Below are 27,855 nucleotides of genomic sequence, written 5' to 3'. Positions count from 1 at the left end.
TGAAAACCCAAAGAGAAAGCAGAGACCAACTCCATCATGTCATTTCCAGAGTGAGTCTAGAAAAAGATTGTGTCTTCTCAAAAGAATTGAGAGAGAGTGTACGATGACAAGGTGACAAACACCCACTACGAGCCATCTGACGCATCACATTCAGCCAGTCTTCACACCTCCGAGCTTAGTTGCACCTACGCCTCCAAACAAGACTGGCGTCTGAGGAGGAAGATTTTCTGCTTTTCCCCTCATTTAAAATCACTGAGAACAGATGGCTGGAGTCCCACGGTCCCCTTTGCAGGGGCTCCAGTACTGAGATTTCAACTGGGCCTCTGCAAACCAGTCAACCAGGAGCAAAATTCCAAGCTGGTACTGTGAAACAGTCTCGGACTTCAAAAGCTGCAAAAGTCAAACAACTATTCACCTGTTTCCTGTCTGAATATACCTCTTTACTTGGTTGAATTTGGTACACAGCATAGCACATTCCTCCAAACTATTATGTAGATGATGACTGTCATACAAAGGACGTGTCGCTCTGGATAAGAGCGTCTGCTAAATGACTAAATGTGTTGCAAGAAAATACTTGAATGGATGGAGAAAGGGATTACAGTAAGAGAGAAATGGGCAGAAACAAGAAGAATGAAGTGCCTCGAAGAGCATGTGTGTGTTCAGGGACAAGGAGCAGGTCTGATTACAATGCGGGCCTTCCTAGACAGCATGCCACTGCTCTAAGGAAAGGCCTCAGCTGTGAGGCAGCAGCCTGTTGTGAAGCTGAGGCACACATCCCCAGTCAAAACAACCCAGCCAGCCTGAAACAGATGGTTCTTCCATCCCCCACTCCCCACCACCCCCCCCCCCCCCTCCAGAGGCTCAGTGCCGGGCACACACACACCTCCTCACTCTCTATTGCTTACCGGTTTGTCCAGTCCTGAGGAAATGTTTGGGATTTTTCACAGACGCCGACTGTCAGAGTGGGGAAGGTTTGGGTGAAATGGGCCGCGTCCAGAGATGGTGAGATCACCAGCGCTGGCGCCACTTATCTGAGCAGGATCTCGGACTGCCCAGGAGTTTCCTGAATGAGCCGCCAGTGCTTTCCACCGAGCTGAGCTGGAAAAGTGCCTGCCCATTCTGCTGAGAATCTACAACTGTTTTCTTTTCAAATACCAAAAGAGGAACTTCAGCTGTTAACTCAGAATGAGCAAGAGTACTTGGAATGTGTGAAATCCACACCCTCTCAAGGTGTCTCTCCAGATAACATGCAGTATATTTAAACACAAAGTGTAAAAACTTAACTTCCAGGTTAAACAAACCTCCCAACACGATAGAATATCAGCAGAAGGCACTTTAATACAATAGTCTAACTTACTCATTCATCTTTCTCACACTGCCTCTGACAGCAATTCAAGTTAATTCTGGGATATAAAAGCCAGTTCTGTACAGGATGTAATGACTTGTGTTTACCCACAGTGACAGCTCACTCCTCGTCCCTGCCCCAGCCAAACCCCTTCACCCCATCCCCTCACCCCATCCTCGTGCCACAGATTAGCTAGACAACAACCCTTTCCATGCTTTCCAAACGGACACAGAGGGGCCTGGTAATTCCCTTTTGGTCTGGAAATATGCAAATGCTGATGATGGCAGCTTTCAGATCTCATTCAATGGAACATCTCAGACTGTGATCCGATGAACTGCCCAGTTTGTGGCAGGTCCCTGACTTACTGAGCAAGGGAATTATCCCTGTACAATGCTTGCTGTCTGTCAAACCATGAAGTCACCTAACAGCAGTGGGAACTTACTTTAAAATCAACCCATGAAAACATACTGTAGGAGGAAACAGTGATGGAGAAGGGTTAAGATTGTGCAGTATGTTATTAGTCTAAATTGCTTGATGAGAGTGCAACAGTTTGCTAGTTTTATTTGATAATCATACGTGCCTGCTTGATTGTCAAAGGGATATCTTGTGTTCTTTTCAAACTAGTCCCACAGCAGCAGCCTCACATGCGTATTTTAAGTTGCTGTGCACTGAATATAGTGCAGACAATTCTCTGTTGTGGAGTCCTTTCCCACATGCTGTTGAATGGTATTATGTGGTGTGTTGTTTTAGCTGGAGATACTACAAAACACAAGTCAAATTAAACACTCATTCCGCAATTAGCACTTGATCAATCACAGCTAATTGGGGGTACCAATGGCCTGTTTAAAATAGTCTAATGCGAAAAGAGTTGCAGACCAAGCAAATACTGTTCAATGAAGTGTTAAACACATATCACAATATGTTATGTTTAGTAAAATATCCTCCAGCCAAAATGCTTTTACTAGAAATCTTACTTGATGCAAAGAACCAAAGGTTTGACATAAGCGCCATGACGATACTATGTCGGTCTTGATGAAAAAGGTTCATGTGCGACCGTGTCTGTGCATTTGAGTTCTAACTGTATCCCTGACTTTCAATTTACTGTACGAAAGGCTGGGAACCTTTCATCAATATACAAACTCAAAATGGATGGCTATCATCTGCAACTACAAAAGTGGTTTCTGAAAATGGAACCCTATCCCTGATGGTTTTAATACTGAACAAGGTTTGGGTTTACACATAGAAAATGCATAGATATGCCTTCAAAAAATATTTTGACTATATTAAAAGAGACCGCAAGTCAAAAATAACTGATAAATAGATAATGTCCTTTCTTGTCTCAAAGAGCTACAGATCAACTGTCCTTAGTTTTTTTTTTTATAGAGTGCCTTATGCAGACCGTGTTCAACTGCAAATGTTTATGAAGTTGGAATATCACTGGTCCAAGAATGGATTTCAGACAGTGGAGAAAATCAATCAAATACGTTTAACCTCTATGCACCAGTGGGTAGGGATTTTAATTTCAGTATGAATTGTATTAAATAGGTATGTATTATTGTTCTACAGTTTATCTTTGTAGTTTACAGTCTGAGACTAAAACCCTAGGGTGCTAGACCTAGTTTTAACTGGCGTCGTGGTGTCTGTGAAGATGATGTAATCTCGTTGGCAACTTGGTTGTAGTGATAAGCCTGTATCTGTATCTACATGGCTTCCTTGTATTGAAATAAAGCTTTGTTTCTGCCCTGGAGAAATGGAGACCAAACACAAGTCAAATTAAAAAATGTATGTTAACAAAGTCAAAAGCAGAGTATTGTAATGTAACTGTAGCATGGGTCTCTCGTGGTTCTATCCATTGCATGTATTTGTAAATGTATGTTTTGTCAGTTACAGTATGTTAAAAGTAGATAAATATGTCTCTCCTTGTCAGTAATTGCTTCAAACAAGTGTTTAAAATGATGACTTTTTGTTACAGAACTCTCATGTCTTCGATAATTAAATGCTAACATAGCCTCAGAGATGTCAGTGCAACAATAGCTGGTGACTCTGAAACTGACACTGGCTTTGCTTTTAAAGCAAGACTGACATACTCACTTTGAGCACGATCAAAGCCTCCTCACAGAGATATATGATATCTGAGTACACGTGAGGACGGACGGAGCTTGCTGCCAGAAAAGAAGAGCAATTAGGTCGACATCTACTGGGCTTTGTTTACAGGTGTGGTGCAAAAGGGGCATATTTTGTTCATCTTGACAGAGGGCTAGGAAATAGGTTGTTTCTACACATGATAATTAAATGAACACACTAAATTAAATACTACCTTGACTAGAGGAGAACAAACGATAAATAATCAGATAATTTCAGGACACATACACAGTAGCATCGCAGTAAAATGCTATGGAATTTTTAGATAATATTTGAGGTCTTCCTAATATACAAATAGGCAAGTGGTTTGTAATAACTTTTCAGTGAAATAATGTTAATCCAGTAGACAATATAGTGGAAGGAGGTTGAAAATTGTACAATACTTTTTCATCTGGTGTTTACAGAATTAAACCATGAATCAACTACGACATGCAAATTTGGTTAAAAAGTTATGATGCCATGTGCCTCATAAGTTTTGAAGGAGTAAAAAGTAAATGTTAACTATGGTAATTATGTAGGCTCCTCTTGCTGCATAAGAAAGGGCCAAAGCCTTTTAAAGATGCATGTCAGCCCTGCATGAAAATACCTGCCTGAGCTCAGATCTAAGCCCCAGCTAGCATCATCATAGGTAATACAGGGATCTGTAATACCCTTTGAGGAGATTTAGTGTCTGATAGTTTCCTAATGGGATTAGCTGGAAGGTAAACCTCAGCACCATTATGCCGTCCTTTATTTCCTCTCTAACACAGAAGTGAGGGAGGGAGGGACTAGAATTCCTTCCATTTCACTTCCTCAGCACTTGAGAATCCACTTCCTTTTTACTTTCAGAGATGCATTGAGATACTAGTCTTGCAGCAGTGGAGAAAGAATCTGTGGAAAAGTATCTATGGCTTACTGACACCAACACTCCAAACGGTTTACCTGATACTTTAACTGAGAATGTATCCTTTCAAACAACTACAGCCACTATCATGTTTCATCTTTAAGTTAAAGATAGGATCATCCTAAAACATTTTGGGGAAAAACATTGTTTGTATTGCACATGGCATTAAACAGATACTTACTTATGGTCTTACACTTCATCCTCAAAGAGCTGGATTGCCCTCAGGAAGTGCAGGTGCTGAATCACTCCGATAAATCTACATACATCATTCTCTAAAATGCATAAAATACAAGTAGGACATGCCTCAACAAAACTAACAACCTAAGGGGTAAGAGTAATATACTACTGTATTACAAAACCAAATGTGCCCATGTGTAGTCTAGTGGGGCCTATTTACTTCTGTGGTGGTACATTTTCACAAAATAAAACAAATCAAATGGGCCACAAGGGCACATTTGCCTGAAAACAATTACTTACTGAAATTGTTGACATATGACAACCGGTCAGTCTTAGTTGTTCTTTTAAAAAAACAGTCAAAAGCATGTGCTGCATGGATACATTTAGTCATTTAGCCGACGCTCTTATCCAGAGCGAGATGGATATTGAGCATATCAACAATCCCAACAGCGTGTCCACTGCTTTGTAAGGAAAATGTACTGTTGATCAGTCTTTAATCACTGCTTCACCTTGGAACCATTGGCATAAATGAATCTCCTACACTGCTTAGGCAAGAAAGGAAAGGTAACTGTGTCATGCTGCATAGAAGCTACTGTACACTATTCCTCGTTGTGAATTTCAATTTAAGACGGATAACGATGCTCATCACTAATTCTAATTGGTGGTTATGCAAAGATTCTTTAATTTACACCACAACGAAAACGTCCGACTCTTGTTTTATGTGATTGGTCGTCATCCTATCATTGTTCTGCTGTAAACTAGTTTGTCGGTTTCCATTTGCCATGCAGACAGTCAGTCAAACTTGCATGCGATTAGGCTACATACTTGTGGGAGGGGCAAAAAGGAACTAAAGGTAAACAATCCTCAGAAACGCCATATTGAGTTGAAACTAAATGCGGTTTTTTCAGCCAGGGAGCTTCTAAAAGCCAGAGGATACGTTTGCAAACATTTTTCACATGCTTCACTCGGAGAAAGCACCTGTCTTGTCATGTCAAATGATAACAGTCTGAGGTGTTAACGTGTAGCTACCTTCTAACATAAGTTTTTTTAGCTGTCGGGTGTACCGGGGAAAATCTAACCTAGATATATGGTATACCATAATATCGGTAGGTAACATTACACGTGAGGACGCCTCATCCGAAAGAGGTTGACAGCTGACAGTGACAACTTGCGTCGCTGATCACAGAACAAAAGTGGAACTTCGCCTGTGGAATGGAACTCTACAGAAAGACTCGTGTCTGTTTGGAACATATTTAATTGCAGATATTCTCGTATGCTAATGCACAATCGACGTTATGCAAGAAGTTCCATCAACACAGCGCTTGCCTTCTCAGTCAAAGCTTTACAAGAGGAGCTTTCGCGTAAAGTAGCCGCATAGCAAGCTGCTTATCATTGAAGTACAACATCCCAAACGAGTGTAGCTAGCCAAAGCTATGGCAATTGTTTTTATGCGGGTCTGTGAGAGGTTAAATTGAATTCGGTCATCGAACAATATCGCCCATGTAACACTATAGCTTTACACATTACACACCCATTGGCGTATCTAGGTAATAACTAAACTAGCGTGTTAGTTGGCCAAGTTTGACGGCTCGTGCTTTCAACATTGTTCAATGACTGATGAATGGAGTTAACGTCCAGGCTTCCAGTCCGCGATCGGTGTTTCCACGAGTCGAGTCAACAAGTCAGTAGCTAGCTCGCTTCAGTAATCTTGTGACATTGAATCTAACGTTACGCACACAACTGCCACCCTTAGTAAACCACGTTTGGATATATTGCACATTTGGACTCGAATTCCCTGGACATATTACTGTACTAGCTCTTGCTGGTTGCCGCGACATAGCTGGCATCGGGGATATTTTCTGAGGACTCGGGCAAAGCTACAGTACTTCAACTGCCAACTGGAGGCTGTCAGTGTCAATAACACACTGCACTGACTATGTTGACATACTAGGTTAGCAGTCCAGTAGCGATGTTTGTGTTTTTGTCCAGACATTCACAAAACTCGGCGGAGGAGCAACATTTGTAGCTTTGTGATTTCCTCGAAATCAAAGGATTACATTTGGATGGAAAATGGTAGCTGCTACCAAGCTGGCGTTCGCCGTTTTCCTCGTCTCGTGTTCCTCAGGTGGGTGTGGATTGTGGAAAGCCTGCTAGATTGCTCGATATGCTGGTGTCTGTCTTTGTCTATTATCAGTAGCAGACATTCTGTAGTGCAATGGTTTGGTATAGCTGTGGTGTCTTAAAGTGAGTCGATTGAATGCTTTGAATTGACATTTTCATTGAGTTTGAGATATCAGTGGTCAGCAACCGTCCGGTCAATAAATCGTCACTTTCTTAATTGTAAAGACACAGACCAGGGTTACAAGCTACTATGTGCACTGGTGTCCTTGATGAATATGCTAACCCTGCATAATGTATAATTTTATTTTTTAAAGCCCTAAAAGTTGGTTGGTTATTTGTATTCCCAGGTTTGATGAGTAGGCATTATCAAAGGATGCACCTTGTCCTTGTCACTGGCATGTGAAGTTGTCATAAATACCAGTTGTCCTTGATTTAGGCTATATTTGGTCTTATGTTCATGGTCTGCAAATATTTCCCTGCTCAGTCAGAACAAACCTATTATGTAATTGTCAAATCTTTTCAGGCATGTAGAAAGCAAATGTAAGTACTAGCCTACATATCTGTAAGCTCTTATGGTTAAATAAGCTTCATGAGGAATCGGGTGTTGCTCTTCTCCATGCCCTAACCCTATTGCAGTCTACATCACCCAATTGTGGTTGTAGTCTAAAGTTATACTTTGTCTCCCATACAGTACTTTTGTAAAATATTTTTTAATTGTCCAGGGGTATTGTTGAGAAGGGGCATACAGCCAAGACTCTGTGGACACTGGGTTGAGTATCTTAGTAATAATGTATTATAAAGTCCATTGTGTAGCCTATCCTGTACTGGTCAGTAATCTAATGGTGTTAGGCCCTTAAATTGGACAAAGGTCCACACATAGATTGATCCTCTTTTAAACAAAGCTAAAGAGGTTACACAGCCATATGCTGAGGGTAAAGTAGGTCTAGCCCAGCAAATCCTCTGCACAAAATGTAGAAAGGTCACTGTTTGCTTCAATAAATCCTTCAGTAAAGTTCATTATTAATCCTAAATCACAGACCTGGTATTGTTCTTAGTAAGTATGCCTACCTAGTACGCTGAACCCCACACCCCAATCATGGACAACCCCACATGGGGTTGTCCATGATTTTCACTTTCAGTTTGTTTGAATGCCTTTTCACATCAAGATCAGACTCTCAATGTAGACCTTCCAGTTTACATGATAGTGAATGGTTTTGGAGGCGTAAAGGGTCATCTTTGGAATGGGTTACCCTAACCCTTATCTGGTGATAAGATGGTCTCTGTCGGTCTAGGGCCTATTAGTAGCTCAATCTTTGTAACTGGAGTGATTTTTTTAGTCTGAACTGGTCTGTTTTCTTTGTGGATGATAAACAGCTACAACCACAGTAGCTGCTGCAACTCTTTTTCCATGTTTGTTCTTTCTCAGGCCTGTAGACTCTCATCATGCTGTCAGTTTCAACCTGAAGCCCAAAAGGACACAGGCTCATTCATTGCATTTAGGTTGAGGTAACATTGGATTTAGGGTTTGGATGTGAGAAATTCATACATTGAGAGGATGGAGAAGACTTGGAAAGTGTATATTGTTCGAATTTGCATTTCTCTTTTCAGTGTGTTTATATTTGTTTGTAAAGTTTATTTTTTTTGGTTATGATTTATGAGAGCTTACGTTTTGTGGCCAAAGTCCATTTCTCTCCTTCAAGCACTAGACTAAACTCTCAGGTGCAATATTTAGCTGTTTCCTGATAGGTACAGAAGTTGGCATGTAGCCCGATGCTGTGTCCCAGTTTTTCCAAATAACTCCTGCTTGAATAATGCAGTAGGCTCCAAAAGCTCAGGTGTGTTTATCATGACAAGACTCCTTTCCCATTGGGCCTGAGAGCTCCAGTCCATGCATTTCCTGTCTATTGTCACCATAAGCAGAATGTGTTGCCTCGGGGAACATTGTGACCAAAGTTATACACCCTCTCAGGGATTCAAACATATCCAGTTCCATACATGAGATATTTCTGTTCTTGCGGTAGAAGCCCTACACTGAATGCAAGCTGCCATGTAGACCTGCCTGTTAGTGTTGGACCTTAGTGACAGATGGATAATGTGAAAAATTCCCTTCCATCTACAGACTATGGCCCCTTTCTGTATTATATTTTCTTTCCCAGTTGGATTTCACAAACTACCATATTGCATAACTCTAGCAGAATGTCAAACAGACTGTTATTTGAGTCAGGGGGCAGATTAAATGTGAATTCCCTGGCAGGGATTAAATAGATGTAATGTAAATGTTGGACATCGAAGTGTGTAGATATACAGTGTTATCCTTCATTAGGACTTGTTAAAGGTAGCCTACTGTAGCAGCGGGCAGAGATACATCTTTGTAGCAAATCTTCATGTCCTGTATTGTCAAGTCACCTTCAAACATCACCAACACGTAAACAATAACGCAATGTGACAACACACATTGGGGAGTTAACACCATTGCCATGACAACTGCAATGCATATTGTCAAAGTTGGCCTCCAAGGTGATGATTAGGATGATGATTCTGCTTATGATTCGGTGATGACACAAAACATTGCTACGCAACTCTGATTGCATATCAAACACAGATGTGTCCTGCCATTAAAGTGTTGCAAGAGTTTATTCACTGCCGTGCGGGGGTGGTTTGATATGCATTACTTGGTAGAGACACCAGAAATCCCCATTTATTAGCCTAATATTGATCTAGTAATAAAGCAAACAATGTGATGGGCTCGTTTAAGCAAGGCTTTAACCATTAGAAAAGGGGTTTCCTGTGCTCTGCAACTGAACTCTTGGACATGTCATAGGTTGTAGCCTAGTGTGAGGACCCAGCAGGCCTCTAGTGTAATAAATGCATCATGCAGATGTTGCTTGATATGCTTCAGAGGCCTGCAGTCTAGACAGACTGGCTGTGCAATGGCCTGGCTTTGATCCTTGATTAGGCAATAACAGGAAATGTATCTTGTTCTTTTTTCAGGTGTCTTTAGGCTCTTTGCGGCTTTTTTGCATGTTGTTGTTCTAACTGAATTTTCTGAAATATATTTAGTCATTTCTGTTACCCAAAGCACAAAGCGAAAATTGTAGGCTAGCCTGTATGTGGCCTGTATAGTACATTGTTTTAATGGATCTTTTTCTGTTACGATCAAAATGTGGTCAGTCAGGAGGGTTACAGTAAGTTATTACAGAAGGGATTGATACTGTAGGGTATTACCATTAGTATCTGGCCTGTGGATTTTTTGTTTATTGACTGCTCTAGAGAACCAGAAAGGGACCAGGGACCAGGGGCTGCATTTGAGAGAGCGTGTTCATCCTGGTGGCATAACCTCACTATTCTCTCACAGTTGTCTTAGTTGAGCTGCAGTGGTTTTTAGTCAGTGATTTGTTTAACCCTTGTGTTATCTTCGGGTCATTCTGACCCATCAGTCATTGTGACCCACTGTCGTATTGCGACAAATTTACCTCATACAAAAACAAAGTGAAGCATTTTCTTTTAACTGTCGGGCTGTCTCAGACCCCCCACATTGCAATGGTTAAAAGAAAATTATTTTTATTTGTTTTTGTATTGGGTGAAATTGGGTAAACACAACGATGGTTCGTTGTGAACCTTTGGGTCATGTGACCCGAAGGCAGCACGAGGGTTAAAGCATTCCAGTCACTTAAGTGTTTCTCATCCCTTCAAGTATTTTAGTATCCCAACCTCCTCCAGATAATTCCAGATAATTTTGCAAGTGGGTCAAGCCCCCCCCCCTGTGTTTAAAATGTGTTCTTTTTTTTTCTATTTTTCTTTCTTGTATCTACAAGAACACTATGCTCACAGGCTGGTTTGTAGCCTATTAGGGTGCAAGCCCTGGAATGTGGCACATGGGCGAACTGTACAGTACAGTGGACGGTTCAGTGGGAGCCCAAATGCTCAGCCTGGGGCAGCATTAACAGCCGGCCATCAGCAGTATAGCCTAATTGAGGTGGAGACCAATCGGCTGTCGGACATTCCAGTGGGGATTAAGGGATTGGATACTGTTGCTGAGTTTGGTAGTTTTAATGCCTGTATGGAAAGACTGCAGCCTTTGTGACCAGCTAACCTACCCCGCCGCCCCCTGTCACGGCTGAGTCAGATCAAGCTAACGCAATTCTCCTGCTCATAGGCCGAGCCTATATCTGGCACCACGATTCAGCATTCATTCCGCCACTAAAGGATGTGGTTTTGCTGTCACGGACGGTGTTACATGGAACTTGTAGATAAACAGGGGTTCCAAGAGAGCAGAAGGCCTTTGTTTACGGTGCAGTGTGTGCACAAGCCGTCGCTGATTATTCTTTTGTGAGCCATCACGAGAGATCTGTGGCTGCTTGTAATTTGACCATAAGCACTCCTAGCTTACTGTAGAAGAGCAGCATCCCTCAGCCTGTCACAGGAACAGTGATTAAGCCTACCCCAGGCAGCGAAGGCTTTGTGCCCCGGTGGCATACAGTAGCACCCATACTGTACCCTACATTATATAACTGTAACTCAAGCCCGGTGCGCTGCACAGGGAATCTGTGTGTTGCAGCGCACACACGATTCAGCCCGCAGTCTACTCTCTGCACAAGTAATGCAAGCTGGCTGATAGTCAGCAGCAACCCAACACTGCAGCAGTCCCAGCCATACACTGCTCCTTTACAGCACAAAGAAGCAGCCCCAGTGATTTTCCATGGCTCTTCATACAGGATGGTTGAAGAGCCCGTGAAGGTGTGCTGTAGTGTGGAGAGAGGATTGCCTGGTACGCCTTAAAGGGCTGCACCACAAACGAGGGGAACTGAGTCAAGTACAGGCCGGCCAGGTCTGCAGGTTCAACCGCCGATTTGGTGAAGTGGCCTATCTTCAGCTCTCCAGCTACAGAATATATTACCAGTGATGTTATGATTCCACTTTTCTGAGCGGGAAAAAGTGAGAAAAAAAATCGAATAATAATAATAATCACATGACTAGGTGTCATGTCATCTTGAAAACATAGACTCTAGGGCTTCGGTGTAGATCTCGGAGTAGAAGAGATGGTTTGGAACCTGCCTATGTGCAGATGTATGGACATGGTGAAGAGAGCAATGTTCAGTTGTAGTCTGGAGTGAGACACATCAGGGTTTCCTGTCGTCATTGTTAATGACCCCCAAACACCTGCTTGAGGTAGGAGGAGGTCACAGGGAAACAACTGGAATCTAGATTGTCCAAATGTAGTCCTTTGGCAGATGAAGGCAAACTAGCCAGCCAGCTCCCGTGAGATATCTGCCAGAAGCATAACAGCTGAATGATTTGTGTAAAATGAGAGCTCATTCAGGTTCTCCATTCAGCAAGCCAGGCTGTCCAGGGACTTGGTCAGTGACCACTCTTCAGTTACCTCGAGATAGCTCTAGGGCTGTTGAGATGAATTCCTTGCTGTTGATTTCCTGTGCTGTTTCCCTAAACAAGCTGGTTTGCCTGAGGGTAGGTTACCTAAAGGCCAGTCCACCAGAACATTTAGAAAATAGACTGACAGAGTGAGGAAATATTTCCAAAGTCTGTGTTATTGTGCAGCCACGGTTACGGAATCCTTTTATTTCGCTGGCCTGTAGTTTCGGTCTTCGCTGTTGTCAGTTCCTTCTGTCAGGTTAGCGTTGCAAGTCTGCCGATTCCTGAGATTCCTTTCCATAAATAAAGCCACACTGTTCTGTTTGATATTACTACGCTTTTCTACTTTGCTGGAATGCCTGTCTGAAAACCCAGATGACAGTACTGGAGTTGAAGTATATTCTCCCATCAGGATTTACATTTTGAAAGGACCTGCCTCTCTCCCTCCCTCCCCATCCATTTGGAGACCTGTCCGTCTTATTGCCAGCAGAGTTCTCCAGCTCCAGTAATGCTCAGGCTTCCATGGTTACCTTCTCCCAACGTCACCTTTGGCTGGCAGACAGAAGGAGTTAGCAGCGTAGCTTGTGGCCCGCAGGGGCACTGGAGGGAGTGCCAAGCCCTGACTTTTGCCACATACTCCAGCAGCCAGTCAGTGGATACACTATGCTCAAATTCCAGTCAGTCCAAACAGCTACAGCATTGACTTGAACCGAACTGAGTGGAGATGTTGTCCTTTGGCAAATTCACAACTGTACCTCAGCTTGAATTGTAGCCAATGTCCCACTTAAGCTAACTCTGCTGTATTGGTCCAGAATGATTGCCTCCTTGTTTCCCTTACTGTACGTATAGACTTGCTGTCGGCCGCCTGTGCAGTCAGCTACATAGTAGACGGTTGAGTTAACATTTGTGCTAGCTATACTTCCTACTGCTTTGTAACCAGAGATCCTCCTACATTGTGTGTTGTTATCTTAACATGATGGATCCTTCCAGAAAGGGATCAGCAGCTTCACACAGGCTGCCGGTGCTTCTCAAGCTGTGGTCAGGAATGTTTCTGTTTCTGTAAACACTTCCTCTAACGTTCTTATTCTGGTTAACCACTACACCACATCACATTCGAGGTCTACCAACCGTAAGATGTTTCTTAAATGATTGTGACCACTTCATGGAAGTCCAAGAAACACTACGTGTATTTGTCAGACCGGCCTACATTCGAAGGCTCATATTTTTTGCTATTCTATTCTTTCAGCGCTGTTTTTTTGTTTTGTTTACTCATACTCCTTCAGTATCCAGGAAGTTTCCAAGTCTCAAAAAATGTTCCTTTCTGCAAACAAACATGCCGTCCGGTTTGACGTTTTCAGACTTCATGGAATGTGCTGCAACAAAGGGTCATTCTGTGGCCTAGCCTGACTTGTTGCTGTACGTGGGTGGGAATGTGCTCTTAAGGCATTGTATCTGCTTGGCACAGTCATTGCGTTGGCTATGCACTCACTGTCGTTAGTAGATTCTAGGAAAAGACAACTGAGTCAGAAGATTGATTCAGTAACAAACAAAACTAAATCCCTCTACCATTCCAACTAAGATGGCTTGTTAAACATAATAGTGCATTCAGGCAGGTTGTTTAGTTTCCTTAAACAATACTTTGAGCTTTGTTCACATGGAGCCCAGGGTCGATATGGGGGGTCACTCTGCACCATCTGGCCTTGGGCTCTACCTTTGGCCCCTCGATGCTGGAGGGGAAACTGGTTCTCCTGGCTCGACAGGCCCCTCGATGCTGGAGGGGAAACTGGTTCTCCTGGCTCCACAGGCAGCGATGCGGCCAGTGCGCTCATCTGGACTGTGGGATACTAGAGATGGCAGGCTGCCAGGTGGACAGGACCAGGCCAGGGCCGCAGAACATAGTTTAGGAGGCCACGAGCCAGAGCTGTTCTTAGCTCCAGAGGGAGAACTTGGAGCGAGGAGGAGCTTGGATGGCCCTGCCTTGGCCATCCAAGGCCATGGTTGGGGGGCAAGATGAGGGGGGGCATCATGTATGGGGAAGTTGAGAAAAAAGATGGGGAAAGAGGGTAGGACAGGAGGGAATATAACATTGCCCAGGAAATTGGTATGCTGAGATGCGTGATTGCCTCATTTCATGACTAGTAGCCTGTAGGTCTAGGTAGGAGCATTGGTAAGGTTTAACCCGATTGCCTAGACCAGTTTCTGTGTTGTAGCAGGCCAGTGTTTGTGTTTGAAATAACCCTGCTGCAGCTAGACCCGGGCTCTAAGCCTTGTTTACCTTTAGCTGCGTTTTATTTTTGACTTAATCCTGACAGATTCAGAATCCTGCTGAAAAATACATGACATTGCTAAAGTTAGCCTGTTACACAAGCAGCGTTTGAAAAGGCATGTTTCAGTTTGGCTTGCCCTGCATCCATTCATGCTTTAGTAATAGGCAGTGACAAGTAAGACATGGTAAGTTTAGTTTTTTTCCTTTCTATTTTCTTTTTGAAGGAGTATGGTGGATGGAGGGGGGACGGACGACTTTGTTACTTAAAGCTCATTTCCAGGCATTCAAAATAGTCCTATTTCACACATGGTTCCCTAGTTCCCACTTGACAATACAGTACAGCAGGGTTCTCCCTACAACAACCAAGGCAATCTGTTAACGACTTGCTAACCTAGGTCATGACTTTCCAGCCTGGTTGCATTTTGTTTTCAGCCATAAAAACGTTTCGTTTACTCTGAACGTCCTCTGACCCGAACTCTCTCACCCGCTCTCCCCGCCGTGCAGGCGCCATCCTGGGGCGCTCTGAGACCCAGGAGTGCGTCTACTTCAACTCCAGCTGGGAGAAGGAGCGGACCAACCGCAGCGGCATAGAGCCATGCTACGGTGAGAAGGACAAGAGGCTCCACTGCTTCGCCACCTGGATGAACGTCTCCGGCTCCGTGGAGATCCTCAAGCAGGGCTGCTGGCTGGATGACGTCAACTGCTACGACAGGTAGGCCCGGCAGGCCCACAGCTAGGAGCTGCGGCTGTCTCCCCCCCCCCCCCCCCCCCCCGCCCTGGAACAAGAGGATGGAGCAGGATGTGGGGGAATGAAGACTTGAGAGCTTTGATTTATATAGTTGTGAAAGGCTAGAAGTGGCTATTTCTTCCAAGTACAATGTTTTCTGAGCATTCAGAAGTTGTTGATGTTCCGTGGTGTTTTGATATAAACACATTTATGGGCGTAAAGAAAGGTCCAGGCTAAACGCACACTGTTCTAACCCTTTAGGCCAAGCAGTCTACTGGAACCTCCCTGACTGTCTCTCTGCCCATTGAAGGTTCATCTTACACAGTGGCCCAGGCGAATGCCAACTCATTTGTTTACAGTATATGATCTGTCCTATCTTTGCCAATTCGGAAGGAACAGGGGACAGAGCCGGAGTCTCTCCTGTAATTGTATCGGCTAGCTAATGACGCGCGTGCTAAAGAACATTCTAGATGCCCCCAAAACATTTGACCTGAATGAAACTACTTAACATCCTAGCCAGTAGAGCTTTAGTGCTGGCACGTACTGCAGTCCGTAGAGTCTTGCAAATGTCAAATAATCGAATGCCAGAGGCAGAGGGCTCTTACTGTCGTGTCCATCTAGTCGCTACTGCCCCGTCCTTGTTGACTCCACTAACCATTTGAATCATGAATGTCCTGTATGTTTATGGGTCATTTTAGGCCCTGCACTGTAACACATATCAAATCTATTTTGCCTCCTGTGAACTGTAGGCCCAGTCCTCCTCCCTAGAGAGCCCAGATCAGTGTTTGGTTGCCTGCACTCAGCTTGTATGTGATAGTGATGTGTGTGTGTGTGTCCTCTTTGTGTCCCACAGCAGCGAGTGTGTGGAGAGGAAGGGCAACCCGGATGTGTTTTTCTGCTGCTGTGAAGGGAACATGTGCAATGAGAAGTTCCTCTACAGCCCCGACACTCAGACGGTGCAGAGTAAGTTCCTCTACAGCCCCGACACTCAGACGGTGCAGAGTAAGTTCCTCTGGTCACCGGGGCTGTCGGCCCCGTCCACGACCCAGTTAGACACACACCAGCAACCCTCCAACAACCTGAAAACCACAGCAGTAACCGAGGTCTGTGCAGAGCTGTGGTTCTGTTAACACTGGCAGCCTGGCAAAATCCAATGTGGCCTCCCATGTATCTGGGTGGGGGGTAAGGGGGCTGGACTACATGGCTGAATGACTCGTTTTTGGGTCAAGGGGCTCTTTGGGGCAGTTATTTTTGGCTGTTGATTGCTGTCTTTGATGGAGGAAGTTACAACCATCACTCTTCATTTTAGAATTGCATGTTCTACAATGCAGAGCAATAGTATAACCGTTTTAACTGATTAGTATTTCAAGTTACTCAAGTTCTATATGGTCGGAGACCATAAAAATGTAGTTTCAAGCTTTCATATCTTAATACTTCCCTCCCTTTTTCTCCTCTTTTCTTGGCCCCAGCAACCTCCAACCCGTATACCCCGAAGCCTCAGCTGTTTAACACCCTCCTCTACTCTCTGGTGCCCATCATGGCGATCACAGCCATCATTCTTCTCTCCTTCTGGATGTACCGCCATCACAAGCTGGCGTACCCACCCGTCCTGGTGCCCACCCAGGTATGTCTGAATCCCCCCCACACTCTCACACACACACACCCATTGGTTGTGTGTACATCAACGGATGGGCCCATCTGTGATGACGCCTACTCATCTTGGCTTTGTAGAATACAGGCAGATGTTGAGAAACACTGGTTGAGGTTGAATTAAATGATCCTGCTCTTCTCTGCCGACCCCTCTTCCGAGTCCGACTGCTAACTTTAGCTCCGTCAAGAGATGCCTTCTCCCTTCTCAGGTCTCTCGATCAATCCGTCCTTTTTCATTTGCAGTCTCCGTGTGCAGGAGTGTGAGTTGTGCCCTATATGCCGTTTATATTCTTTCATATCTCTGTAAAAAAAACAAAAACAAAAAAAGCCAGAACAAAGGTGGGAACATGAGGTTTTGGAGTTTTTCTAAAGCCTAGTTCAATGGTCACAAAGGTCACCAAAATACTCCTACTCTGCTATCTGCCCTTTGCCGTGCTTTGGTGAAGAAAGCCCAGGGTTGGCTGGTAGCTTATTTTCCGTGCAGAACTCCGCGTCCTGACCTCCCGCCTCCCTCTTTTTGTGATCTATTTCTGGGGCGCGGTGCACAGAAAGGTCACACACACACACACACACTTTGATGAAATTTGGTGGACATGTTCATATACATGTTTAAGGTCAAGGGGTGCAAGTGGGTTTATGCTTCGTTACACACACACACACACACACACACACACACACACACACGCGCTATATGCTGTCATGTATTCATGTGAGGTCTAGATCCCCTGCTCCACTTCAATCCCAAGAAGGAAGGAAAAATAAGGGAAGATCCAATAAATAATGCCGTTTTCTTTTTTTTCCGCTCTCGCCATCTTTCCCTCCCTCTTGCGCACACACTTCTCTGCACAGGCCTCCATAGGTCTCCCTCGCTCGCATTCTGCCACAGGTTGAGCTGCGGAGATATAAAAAGCCAGTTTGGAGGCAGGCCCTGAGGACATTCAGTGTTTAATTAATAATGCATCTCCCCGGAGCAGCGGCCCTGACAGCCCACGTGCAGGTGATCTCTGACACCAGCCCATCTCGCCCACTTTTACTCTTAACCACTGTGTCAGATTTGGTACCGCTGCCCTAAATGTTTTATTTGTATTTTATTTTTTACCCCCAGTGCTGTTTTTTTTCAACATGGGGAGCAGGCCTCAGCAAAACAAACGCACCCTGTTGATCCTTGAGGGGAAGGGCGTCCGCCTCCGTTTGAAGTAGCCTCTCTCCTCTTTACATAAGAGCCTTCAGCTCTCAGGATGCACCGCTTTGCCTGCCGGCATCACACAAAGACTTAACAGTTTATTGAAATGGCTACATCGCCATGGCAACTATAGAATGCGTGAACCCGCCGTCGGTGCACTGCTCATTTGTGGCGGAGGGGCTGACTAGCCATTGAGATTCTGTCCTTGTGTTGAGCAGACATGCGTGTACTTGTGATGCAGGGATGGACGTTGTGCCCGGGGTCATTCTATTTGGTTTTCGGCTGACCTCTCTGCAATGTATCTATCTCAAGCACCGAGGACCTCCATACAATGTTTCGATGTGTCAATGTGCCCTTGGGGGCTAGTTCGAACAGATCAGCTCATGCAGGTCCAGACCTGCCTAGCATCTAGCCCTGCTCCTGCTGTATGGAACCTGAGCCAGGGGCCGCCTTGTGCATTATTGATGAGCCTTTAGAAAGGCAAACACTTAATACGGTGTTGTTCTGAGTTTTGAGATGGGTGGGGGCGGGGGGGGGGGGGGTAGATTATGGGATGGACGACAGATTACCCACGAGGCGATAGAAATGTTAACCTCGCGGCGCTGTTCAGAATCCTGTTTTGGAGGCAGCATCATACCTACAGCAGTCACCTCACCAGTATCCAGTCACCTCAGACACCCAACTCTGCCGGTGCGTGTTGGGTAACAGCCATGGGCCGAACACGTGCGCGGCGTCTTCCTGGTTCTCGGTAGAGAGGGCCGAGCGCCTCTGGAAGCAAGCCGCCGCGTTCTCCAGCGTCTCCACCGCGGCTCCGCGCGTCATCCCGTGACGTCGAGGGTCGCCGCGCCGGCCCCCCGGCCCACGTATTTGTCATCGGGGCTCCATTTCTCACGTGCCAGTGCGAGGAATTGAGCAGGAATTGATTCCGTTCTCGAGCACACAGAAACCCAGTGCTCTCTCTCTCTCTCTGCTAGGGAGACGGGGAGGAGAGGAGAGAGAAATCTCTCCCTAACCAGAGTCATCGATCACCCCCCTCCCCCCCCCCTTCCCTCCCTTCGAGAAACACTGCACTATCTGCAGCCATTTCACCCTCAAAAACAATAACTACTCTTTGCCTCCTTTGCCCCCTCTTAACTAGCACGCCTTTCATATAATGATGGAGGTAAGATAAGTTCAATTGAATTTAAACGTTTTTTTTTCAGTGCGTTTTAGCCATTTTTACCCCTCACATGTTTTTTTTCATATATATATTTTTTTCTTTATTTTTGTTTACAAGCAAATGCTATATTATGCTCAGTATGAATATGTATTTGTTTCTTTAATTATAGATATATTTTTTATTAAATATTTATTTTTTGCATGATGGATGTCTAACCCTTGTGAAAAATGCAAACTACAAAGAACCAAATGCATGGATTAAAGGAAAGCTGTCATTGAATGCACTGTGTATGAGCATGGAAACCTATCTGTGATTGTCTTCTGCAGTTATGTCTGGTGTAATGCACTCTGGGAAATGGAGTTTGCTCAACTACAGTATGTAGTTCTGTATTGTACAGCTTGTGTTGACAGATGGGTTAGAGAGGTGTCAGTAGCTAGTCTAGAAATAGCCTGTGTCTGGGACTTTCACCTTGTCCATTGAAAAAGAGGACGTTGTTTATGTCAGTAAATGTGACATGTTCAATATAATCACTAGTCATTGCAAACATATTGAAATTGAGATTCTGCACCCTTTGATATTTGTTTGCTAGCTATAGACCTCTGAAGGCTTGTGTGTGCTGTTTATGAATGGGGAGCTCTAGCCTACTGAGTGAAGTCATACCACGTCAGTGTGCACACAGTTTACACAAAGGGGCCTTACTGATGAGAGATGCAGCCATTTCATAGTCCGCCTACCTTTTTAAATGGATGGACTTCCGAAGCAAAGCTGAAGGAGACTGATTGGGGATGAGGGTGTTGGGTGCAGGATGGTGGTGTGGGGTGCAAGTGACAGGCGACAGATATTTTTTCATTTCCCCTGGTCTGCTGACAAAGTGTAATGCGCCCCATTGAGTGTCAGCCCCGTGATCACAGCCACGGATCTGATGACACTCACTGCCCCAATCCCCCTTCCCCCGCCTGTACACAGATCACAGGCCGGAATGATGGATGGGCTTCAGAACAATGCTGCCGCAGATGGAAACCAAGCCAGCTATCACCATCCCTCCCCTGTCCCCTCGCTCCCTCAGGGTCAGTCTTCTCCTCCTCTCCAGGAGATAGCAAGGGGCCTCCACACTGGTGGAAACAAAGCCAAATTCAGTGTCTATTTCAGTCGTTGTCCCGTCATTCCAATGGAAATGTTTGTTCATTTTCAAGGCCGATTCAATTCCTAGAAAGTCGGCGGCAGCTTCTGGTTAAACAGAGTTGGCTTCAGCCCGCAGGTATGTCTCTGTCATCGATGCAGCCCTTCACCCTCTGACAGAGCCGGACCGACCACAGGATGGGCTCGAGGTCGGCCACCTTGCACTGTCCTGCGGGTGTCAAAATGGCTTCTCTCCTCGTCGCACTGTCCTCGTCGCACTTTTAGGTCAGAAAGCCCTCGTGTAAACATTGTCCTTCGCTGTGAATGCGTCCCCTCCGCATAGTCCTCACCATCGGCCTGCCAAGACTCATAACCCTTAAATTCAATATAGCCCGTAAAATACTGCAACATTGTTCCCATCTCCTTCTAAGGACACATCGTAAACTGGAGATGACAGTTACATCTACCGTTTTAGTACACCCCCAGGTACACGTGTCCATTAAAAAGGAATATCATTTCTAATGCCATCTTTACGACATGTATTGGAATAGAGACTTTGGGGTAAATTAAAACGTGATTTTTTGTTTTTTGTTTACTTCACCGTGACCCTGGTCAATGTCAGAATGCCGCCTGTTGTTTACGACGACTGTCTATCCTAGCATTCCCCTAGACTTGGGACGTTAGTCCCCCCCTCCCTCCCTCCCATCACTCCATCCCTCTAGTCCTCCATCCCCTCCACTGGCTGAGCCCTCGAGTGGGCATTGAACCATTTGGTTATCGGCGCAACATGACATTGCTGGGTCGGACCAACATACAGAAACCATTCATGCTCCTGATGCTCGCTCTCTCTTCATCTCTCTCTCTGCTCCCTCTATGCTCTCTGTGTTTATCTTCGCCTGAAAGTCACACGTGGAAATGATTAGTTTAATCCAGGGCACCAGCCGACTTCACCCACTTTTATATTTGGAACACTTGCCTCTCACTTTGTTTTTATGAGAGCGTCCGGCCTTAAGCCACCGCAGAGTTGAGGCTTGACCCGTCGGGCGACCGGGATCGGGTTGCTCCTCCTGTAGCCAGCGCGGCCACATAAAAATACACGGGACTGTATCCCTCCTTGCAGCCACGCCCTCCTTGTTTTTAGTCTACCAGATCGAGTGTGGATGTGTAATACTGTCTGCGCGGCCCTCCGCTCATCTGACGTCCACGTGGGTTTGGTAACGCTAAATGTAGCCTCTTTGACTCGCCAAACGCTGCCAAACATGCCCAGTCCTACCTGGCAACGACGCTCAAATATACAGTCCATCGTTGATCCGATCCGTCTGCTTTTGATTTCGCTGACGCTCGCGTATAGCTCAGCTTGTACAGTTAAGTCAATATAACCCCAGTGCTACCTGGTCTAGATCGGATGAGTTGTTGACGGCGTAGACCCTGTCTGTCAAGCCCTCCTATTGCTACAGCTGTAGTTACGTTCTGGTCAGGGTTGGAGTGTGCCCTTCTCCTGGACTCCTGTGCAAAGCAAATGTAAGCACCAGTTGCCTTCGACCTCATACAGTCACTTCAGATGGAACTTTTGTACCCTCGTCACTTTAGCGTAGCGCTTTTTAGTGGCGCTGGCTAACGCCCCCGTTGGCGGAGGGTGCATGTGGGCTCAGCGACGCGGACTGAGGCCCGGGTAACGAGCGTCTGTCCCGCTTCCCTCCCCAGGACCCAGGGACCACCCCGCCCTCCCCCGTCCTGGGACAGAAGCCCCTGCAGCTGATCGAGATCAAAGCCAGGGGGCGCTTCGGCTGCGTGTGGAAGGCCCAGCTGCTCAACGACCACGTGGCCGTCAAGATCTTCCCCGTTCAGGTATCGGTCAAACGGCGCCAGCGAAGCTCTTTTGTTTCCGACCCGGAACGAGCTTGTAAACGGAGCCCCTCACAACACCGGCGTTCGTTTCGGCACCCGATACTCAATTGTGTGTCCTTTTTAGTTGTTTTCCCCCTCCCCCCTCTCATCTGTGTAGTGATCCCCCACTGCAGCCGGTGTGGGTTGCGTTGAGGTAAAACGTGTGTGTTGTTTTTGCGGGCGGCGTGCCAGGACAAGCTGTCGTGGCAGAACGAGTATGAGATCTACACCCTGAGCGGCATGAAACAGGAGAACCTGCTGCACTTCATCGGCGTGGAGAAGAGGGGCAACCACATGGACATGGAGCTATGGCTCATCACGGCCTACCATGACAAGGTACTGGTGTCGCCCGCCCGCCCGCCCTTCTCTGTCGTTGTCAGGGCTGTTAAAACGTGGCACCGCTAAACAGGATAATGTGTCAACTGTACTGACAACACTACTGTAAAGTTATCAACTCGGTCAGTCAGATATATTTGGAACGGTCTCTTTTGCGGTGTATTGTACAAGCAGTCGTTAGTGCGACTTTACACACAGGGCCGAGCTTTTGGTTGCCTGTCTTTTAAGAAGACTACTTTTAGGGCTGCCTGCTGTTATCTCATTCACGCACTGCTCGAACGGGAGGCTGTCAGTGATGTTCCACAGGTCTGGAACGCCCTCTGGTGGTAACTCTGTGACACTACAACCACTTAAAATGCGGTGGAATTAAGACGGCAGTAGGGGAGACGTTGTTTAAATGACTGCATCATTTCCTCTGTGCCTGAACAGGGCTCGCTGACTGATTATTTGAAGGCCAACGTGGTGTCCTGGAACGAGCTGTGCCACATCGCCCAGACCTTGGCGCGGGGCCTGGCCTATCTCCACGAGGACATCCCCGGTCTGAAGGACGGACACAAGCCAGCCATAGCGCACAGGTGGGCTCCCATTGTCTGGCCCTGCCCCGGGCCTACACAGGGCTCTCCCCCCTCAGCACCGCCACCTCGTCCTCCTCCTCATGCCAGGCCTGTCTGACTCTGCCAGCTGCCTGTCTGCCTGTCACAGCCCCCCCGTTCCCCTGGCTGGATTGAAGGGCGTTATTTAGTGCCGTCTCAGGAGAGGGGCATTTCCCTGAAGAACCCCTCTGTGCCGCTGCCAGCACTCCTGCTAATGAGAATTAGCACTCCTTCACTGTGAATGATTACGTCACCCCCCCCCCCTTCCTGTCAGCATCCATGCATGCAAACGCTCTCCCCACACAGCCCCCCCCTCGAGTACGCTCGAGACTAGCTCCTCGCTCCGTCCTGCTCGATTTCCCCCTCTCTGCAACTCTCCTTCATGTCTCCTCTCACGACCACAGGGACATGAAGAGCAAGAACGTGCTGCTGAAGACCAACCTGACGGCCTGCATAGCAGACTTCGGCCTGGCCCTCAAGTTTGAGGCGGGGAAATCTGCCGGAGACACCCACGGGCAGGTGAGCTCGGCTGGTGACAGTTGGTAAAAAAAAAAAAGAAAAAAAAAAGCTATTAATAGTTATTGTGAAAATACTCAGAGCCAGCTTCCAACTATCAAGTTATCACCTGAACTTCTTATCAGGCTTAGAGACCGTTTGCACTGTAAACACGTTTCAGCACTGATGCGTGTGTAAACGTGTAACCCGTGCCCTCCTGTGCTTGTCCAGGTGGGGACTAGGCGCTACATGGCTCCTGAGGTGCTGGAGGGGGCCATCAACTTCCAGAGGGACTCCTTCCTCAGGATAGACATGTATGCCATGGGCCTGGTGCTCTGGGAGCTGGCGGCACGCTGCACGGCCGCAGACGGTGAGAGGAGGCCCCCCCCCCCCATCGTTGTTGTTGCGTGGCCCCGTGTATTGCTCATGAATCGCGCCATGCCTAGCTGGGTGGTATGGGGTCTAGGGATGCGTATTGATAAGATTAACGATTCCGACTCCTTATCAATTCCTGCTTATCGATTCGATTCCTAATCGATTCTCTTATCGATTCTCCCCTCTACAACTCTGTGCGTCCTGCACCCCCCCACACACACACTCGTTCTAAAGGAATTTCTCAAACTGGCTTTGACTGGCTCTGAAATGAGCTAATACCTACCACCTCTAGGCCTCTTCAGGCCTCTGTTTTCAAAACAAAATCTAGTCGGAGATAGAAACTTTCAGTTTCCTTGTGTTCAAGCTTCTATTACTCAACACCAGTAGGACTTACTGGGGTCCTAACAACAGGGGAAATAACTTCAGTGTCACCTTTCAAAAGAGACCATTTACATGCATGTACCCCAAATGGTTCAACAACAGCTTTCAATGTACTTTGGGTATTTTGTTTAGGCGTTTTCAGGCACATTTAACAGGACTATTAAAAGGTTAAACAATTAAAATGCTAAGTTTAATAATGGATTAAAAATCGATATGCTGAGTTTAATAATGGGACACGCGAACGTTTGCTGATAACACACGCTGCCCAGATAACGTGACATGATCAATAAGATCAATACTAATGGGAGACAAATGCCGGAGCTAAAATGTATGCTTCAAACGACGGGACAGAAGATAACTAGATCGACTCCACACAATAAAGGCAAATTGCTTCACACAGTAACAAGTGGTTGTGATCACTTTTGAGCAGTTTAGCTCTACCTAGATAGGTAGAGATGAAGCGCGAACGTTAGCTGCGCTGCTGCATGCATCGAACACATGACGTTCCAGTAACTTCATTCCATGCTGTGTGTTCAAATGCTTCTTCATATTTGTAGTATTTCCTCCCTTCGACGAAATAGACTTTTTACACACGTTACAAGTGGCATTGTTGTCATTTTGTCATGTGAAATACAACCAAACTTTAGAACGTTTCTTCCTAGTTGCCAAGTTTGCTGCAGTCTGTCTGAATAAACTATAAAAGTTTGCGCATGCGCAACGGCACAGAGAATCGTTAACAGAATCGTTAAGGAATTTTGCTAACGATTCCAAGGAACCGGTTCTTAATAAGAACCGGTTCTCGATACATTACATTACATTAAGTCATTTAGCAGACGCTCTTATCCAGAGCGACTTACAGTCCCTAATGGGGTCTGAGCGGGCCGGGTGCCAGGGAGAGAGAGACCTGCTGGCCTTGTGTGCCGCCTGCAGCGTGGGGATCAATGACCCAGGAACAAAGCTGACGCCGTGCAGAACGCAAATTGTCAGAACACTTACATGGCTGAATCGGATCCCCTGAGGTCCTCGCTCTTTTTCAACACTTTGTCCGTGGGTCGGTGTGCGGTTGTGTGTGTGTGTACGTCCGGCGTTCGTTTCTCTCTCGCCCCTCGCTGTGTGGTCGTCTGACGTGAGTGTGTGTGTGTGTGTGTGTGTGATCGGACCTCGTGCGTGGCTGACTGGTTCTGTGTTTGCAGGCCCGGTGGACGAGTACATGCTGCCCTTCGAGGAGGAGGTGGGCCAGCACCCGTCCCTGGAGGACATGCAGGACGTGGTGGTCCACAAGAAGCTGCGGCCCGTCCTCCGAGAGTGCTGGCAGAAACACGCGGTGAGGGGGGGGGGGGGGCGCCACTCGCGCTAGCACACGCAACCACAACATGTCCAGCCAATCGTAAACTAATACACACGAAAATGTTTGTTCCCAGTATAGCTTCTCAGACGTGTGCTTGTCTCTCTCTGTGGCCCTGCAGGGCCTGTCCTTGCTGTGCGAGACCATCGAGGAGTGCTGGGATCACGAGGCGGAGGCCCGCCTCTCGGCCGGCTGCGTGGAGGAGCGCGTCATCCAGGTGCAGCGGCAGACCAACGTCATCGCCCCGGAGGAGATCGTCACGGTGGTCACCATGGTCACCAACGTGGACCTCCCGCCCAAAGAGTCCAGCTTATGATTGGCTGCGTCAGACACTGTCTCTCCCACTCCCCCCTCCCGCTAAAAAGAAAAACTAAACGGACGTGACTGTGGCTAACCCTGGTTGGTAAGCCGCCACCAGCCGCAGACTGGCGTGGCGTGGTGTGTTTTAGTGCGGGCCACTACTCTCATTCAGGAAGACCCGGGCCCTCCCACACTAGTTTCTATTGACGTTGTAGTAACATGTGTGCCTGGAGATCCACTGATGGACTCTTCTGAGACCCACCCTAAGCCAGGTCCCTCAACAGACACACAGCAGCTGTGCTGGGCAAAAGGATGCGGTCATTCAAATCAAACTTTTGTCAGGTATTTTTCTTCATATTTATATTATATATGTATATATATGGATAGATCCATATCTATATATGTGTATATATATATATAAATATAATATGAGACGGACTGGATCTTGTTTTTATATGAAAAGAAGAGAATAAATCTCCCAGCTCAGTTCATTTCAGTATAAAAAGGGCAACTTGTTTTCAACACAATTGTTTGTGTTTATATGACTTACTAATTTAATGCCAATAAGAAACAGCTTCTGAATGTTTAGTGTAATGCTGCTGTACATATATCAACAGAAAAACATGGTATCAAGTTGGGGTTCTTTTTTTTAGTTTGTAGGTTTTTTTTTTGGAGGGGGGGGGGGGGGCGGGGGTGTACATTTAGAAGCATTACTACTATGAAAACCATGAACCTCCCTTAACAAGGTATACCTCAGTTTCACATCTGCTCTCGTTAACGCAAACAATCCACATTACTATTCAGATGATTTTGGTTTGGTATAGAACTTTGTCAAGGGATCTGACTCATGGCACTCCCACTTGCAGCATTTCTGAAGACGTATGCCAAGAGAAATATGGCCATACATACACACCAGTGTTTCTGCCTTTTATTGCTGATTTCTCCTTTTTAACTTTCTCTTCCTTTGCACTTGGTTTTAGAATTTTCTTTCTTTTTTTACACTGTTAGCCCCTTACCAGTGATATTATTTGAAAGTATTTATTTAAAAAGCACTTACCTATTATGATTTGCTGTGTCTACAGAGTAGTCCATCTAATGATGTGAGCATGCCTTTTTCAGTTATCGTTTTGGTATACGTATCCTCTTGTATGAGCTGTGACACCTGTACATTTAGCTGCGCTTCGATCCATACGGTCACATGGTAAGACATCTGTATTCTGTTCTGGGTGGTTTCACTTGGCCTGTGCAAGGTCTGTTGTGATGTCTCTTGAGACGCACCTCAGGAAGCTTTCATCTATCCAGTGGCCTCTCCCCTGCTTTCCAGGTGGGGGGGCCTCTCTCTCTCACACTCATGCCAAGTGCCATTCCTATGCCACATTACTGCAATGGATACTGGGCGACGGGACGTTCGAAAGTCCCCGTGGGGTTTATTTGTGAATGTGTTCCATTATAGGCTTGAGCGGCTCAGTTTTTCGTCTGAGTAGCATTGACACTGGTGCGGTCACATTTGAAATCTCACCTCACACTTTGTCTTTTAACAGATACCACAACAATGTTCAGGGATCCAACAATACTATGCTTTTCTAAGTTACAGTAGTTTGAACCTGTATATGCAACAAGTGCAGGTGCAGTGTGTATACTTCGGCACTGCTGCAGGTGCAAAATTGTCACCGATCTGTAGCATTTTTATTAAAACATTGACCTTGTCATGATCTTAGGGGAATGGAGGGCAGGTGCCAATTCAAATAATACACAACGATTCCTTTACCTCACTGGATGACAGTGCGAGGCAAGATCTTACTGAATGTGTTAGGAAGACGTGCTTATCGGATGAGATGGCGGATGGAAGGTAATGAGAATAACCATGCAGATTGGAACACTGTAGCTCACAGCAATAGCACATAAGGGCATTGTTGGTAGGCCAACAATCTCAAGTAATTACAACATGAATAAAGAGGCGTCAGGCGGACCTCAAAAGTCTCTCAGATCCTTTCCTGGAGG

At 46.1% G+C, this 27,855-nt stretch overlaps 1 protein-coding gene across 3 annotated transcripts; it reads left to right on the top strand.

The window, feature by feature from the left end:
* Positions 1-5,424: 5,424 nt before the first annotated feature.
* On the top strand, positions 5,425-27,739 carry acvr2ab (activin A receptor type 2Ab). 3 transcript variants are annotated; one of them, XM_062446917.1, is made up of 11 exons: positions 5,425-6,672; positions 14,809-15,016; positions 15,885-16,033; positions 16,501-16,655; positions 21,847-21,990; positions 22,222-22,365; positions 22,795-22,940; positions 23,363-23,477; positions 23,685-23,823; positions 25,403-25,533; positions 25,676-27,739. In XM_062446917.1, exons 1-11 carry the CDS (start codon positions 6,618-6,620, stop codon positions 25,868-25,870), a joined length of 1,581 nt encoding a protein of 526 aa, XP_062302901.1. In that variant the 5' UTR covers positions 5,425-6,617; the 3' UTR covers positions 25,871-27,739. The 3 variants fall into 3 exon arrangements, with proteins under 3 accessions (XP_062302901.1, XP_062302903.1, XP_062302902.1); XM_062446919.1 differs by having other exon boundaries at positions 5,426-6,672; positions 15,888-15,994; XM_062446918.1 differs by having other exon boundaries at positions 5,426-6,672; positions 15,885-15,994.
* Positions 27,740-27,855: the final 116 nt, after the last annotated feature.

The sequence above is a fragment of the Osmerus eperlanus genome, chromosome 21 (assembly GCF_963692335.1).
Source record: "Osmerus eperlanus chromosome 21, fOsmEpe2.1, whole genome shotgun sequence".
Classification (NCBI taxonomy): domain Eukaryota; kingdom Metazoa; phylum Chordata; class Actinopteri; order Osmeriformes; family Osmeridae; genus Osmerus; species Osmerus eperlanus.
This window is presented reverse-complemented; position numbering and strand designations above follow the sequence as displayed.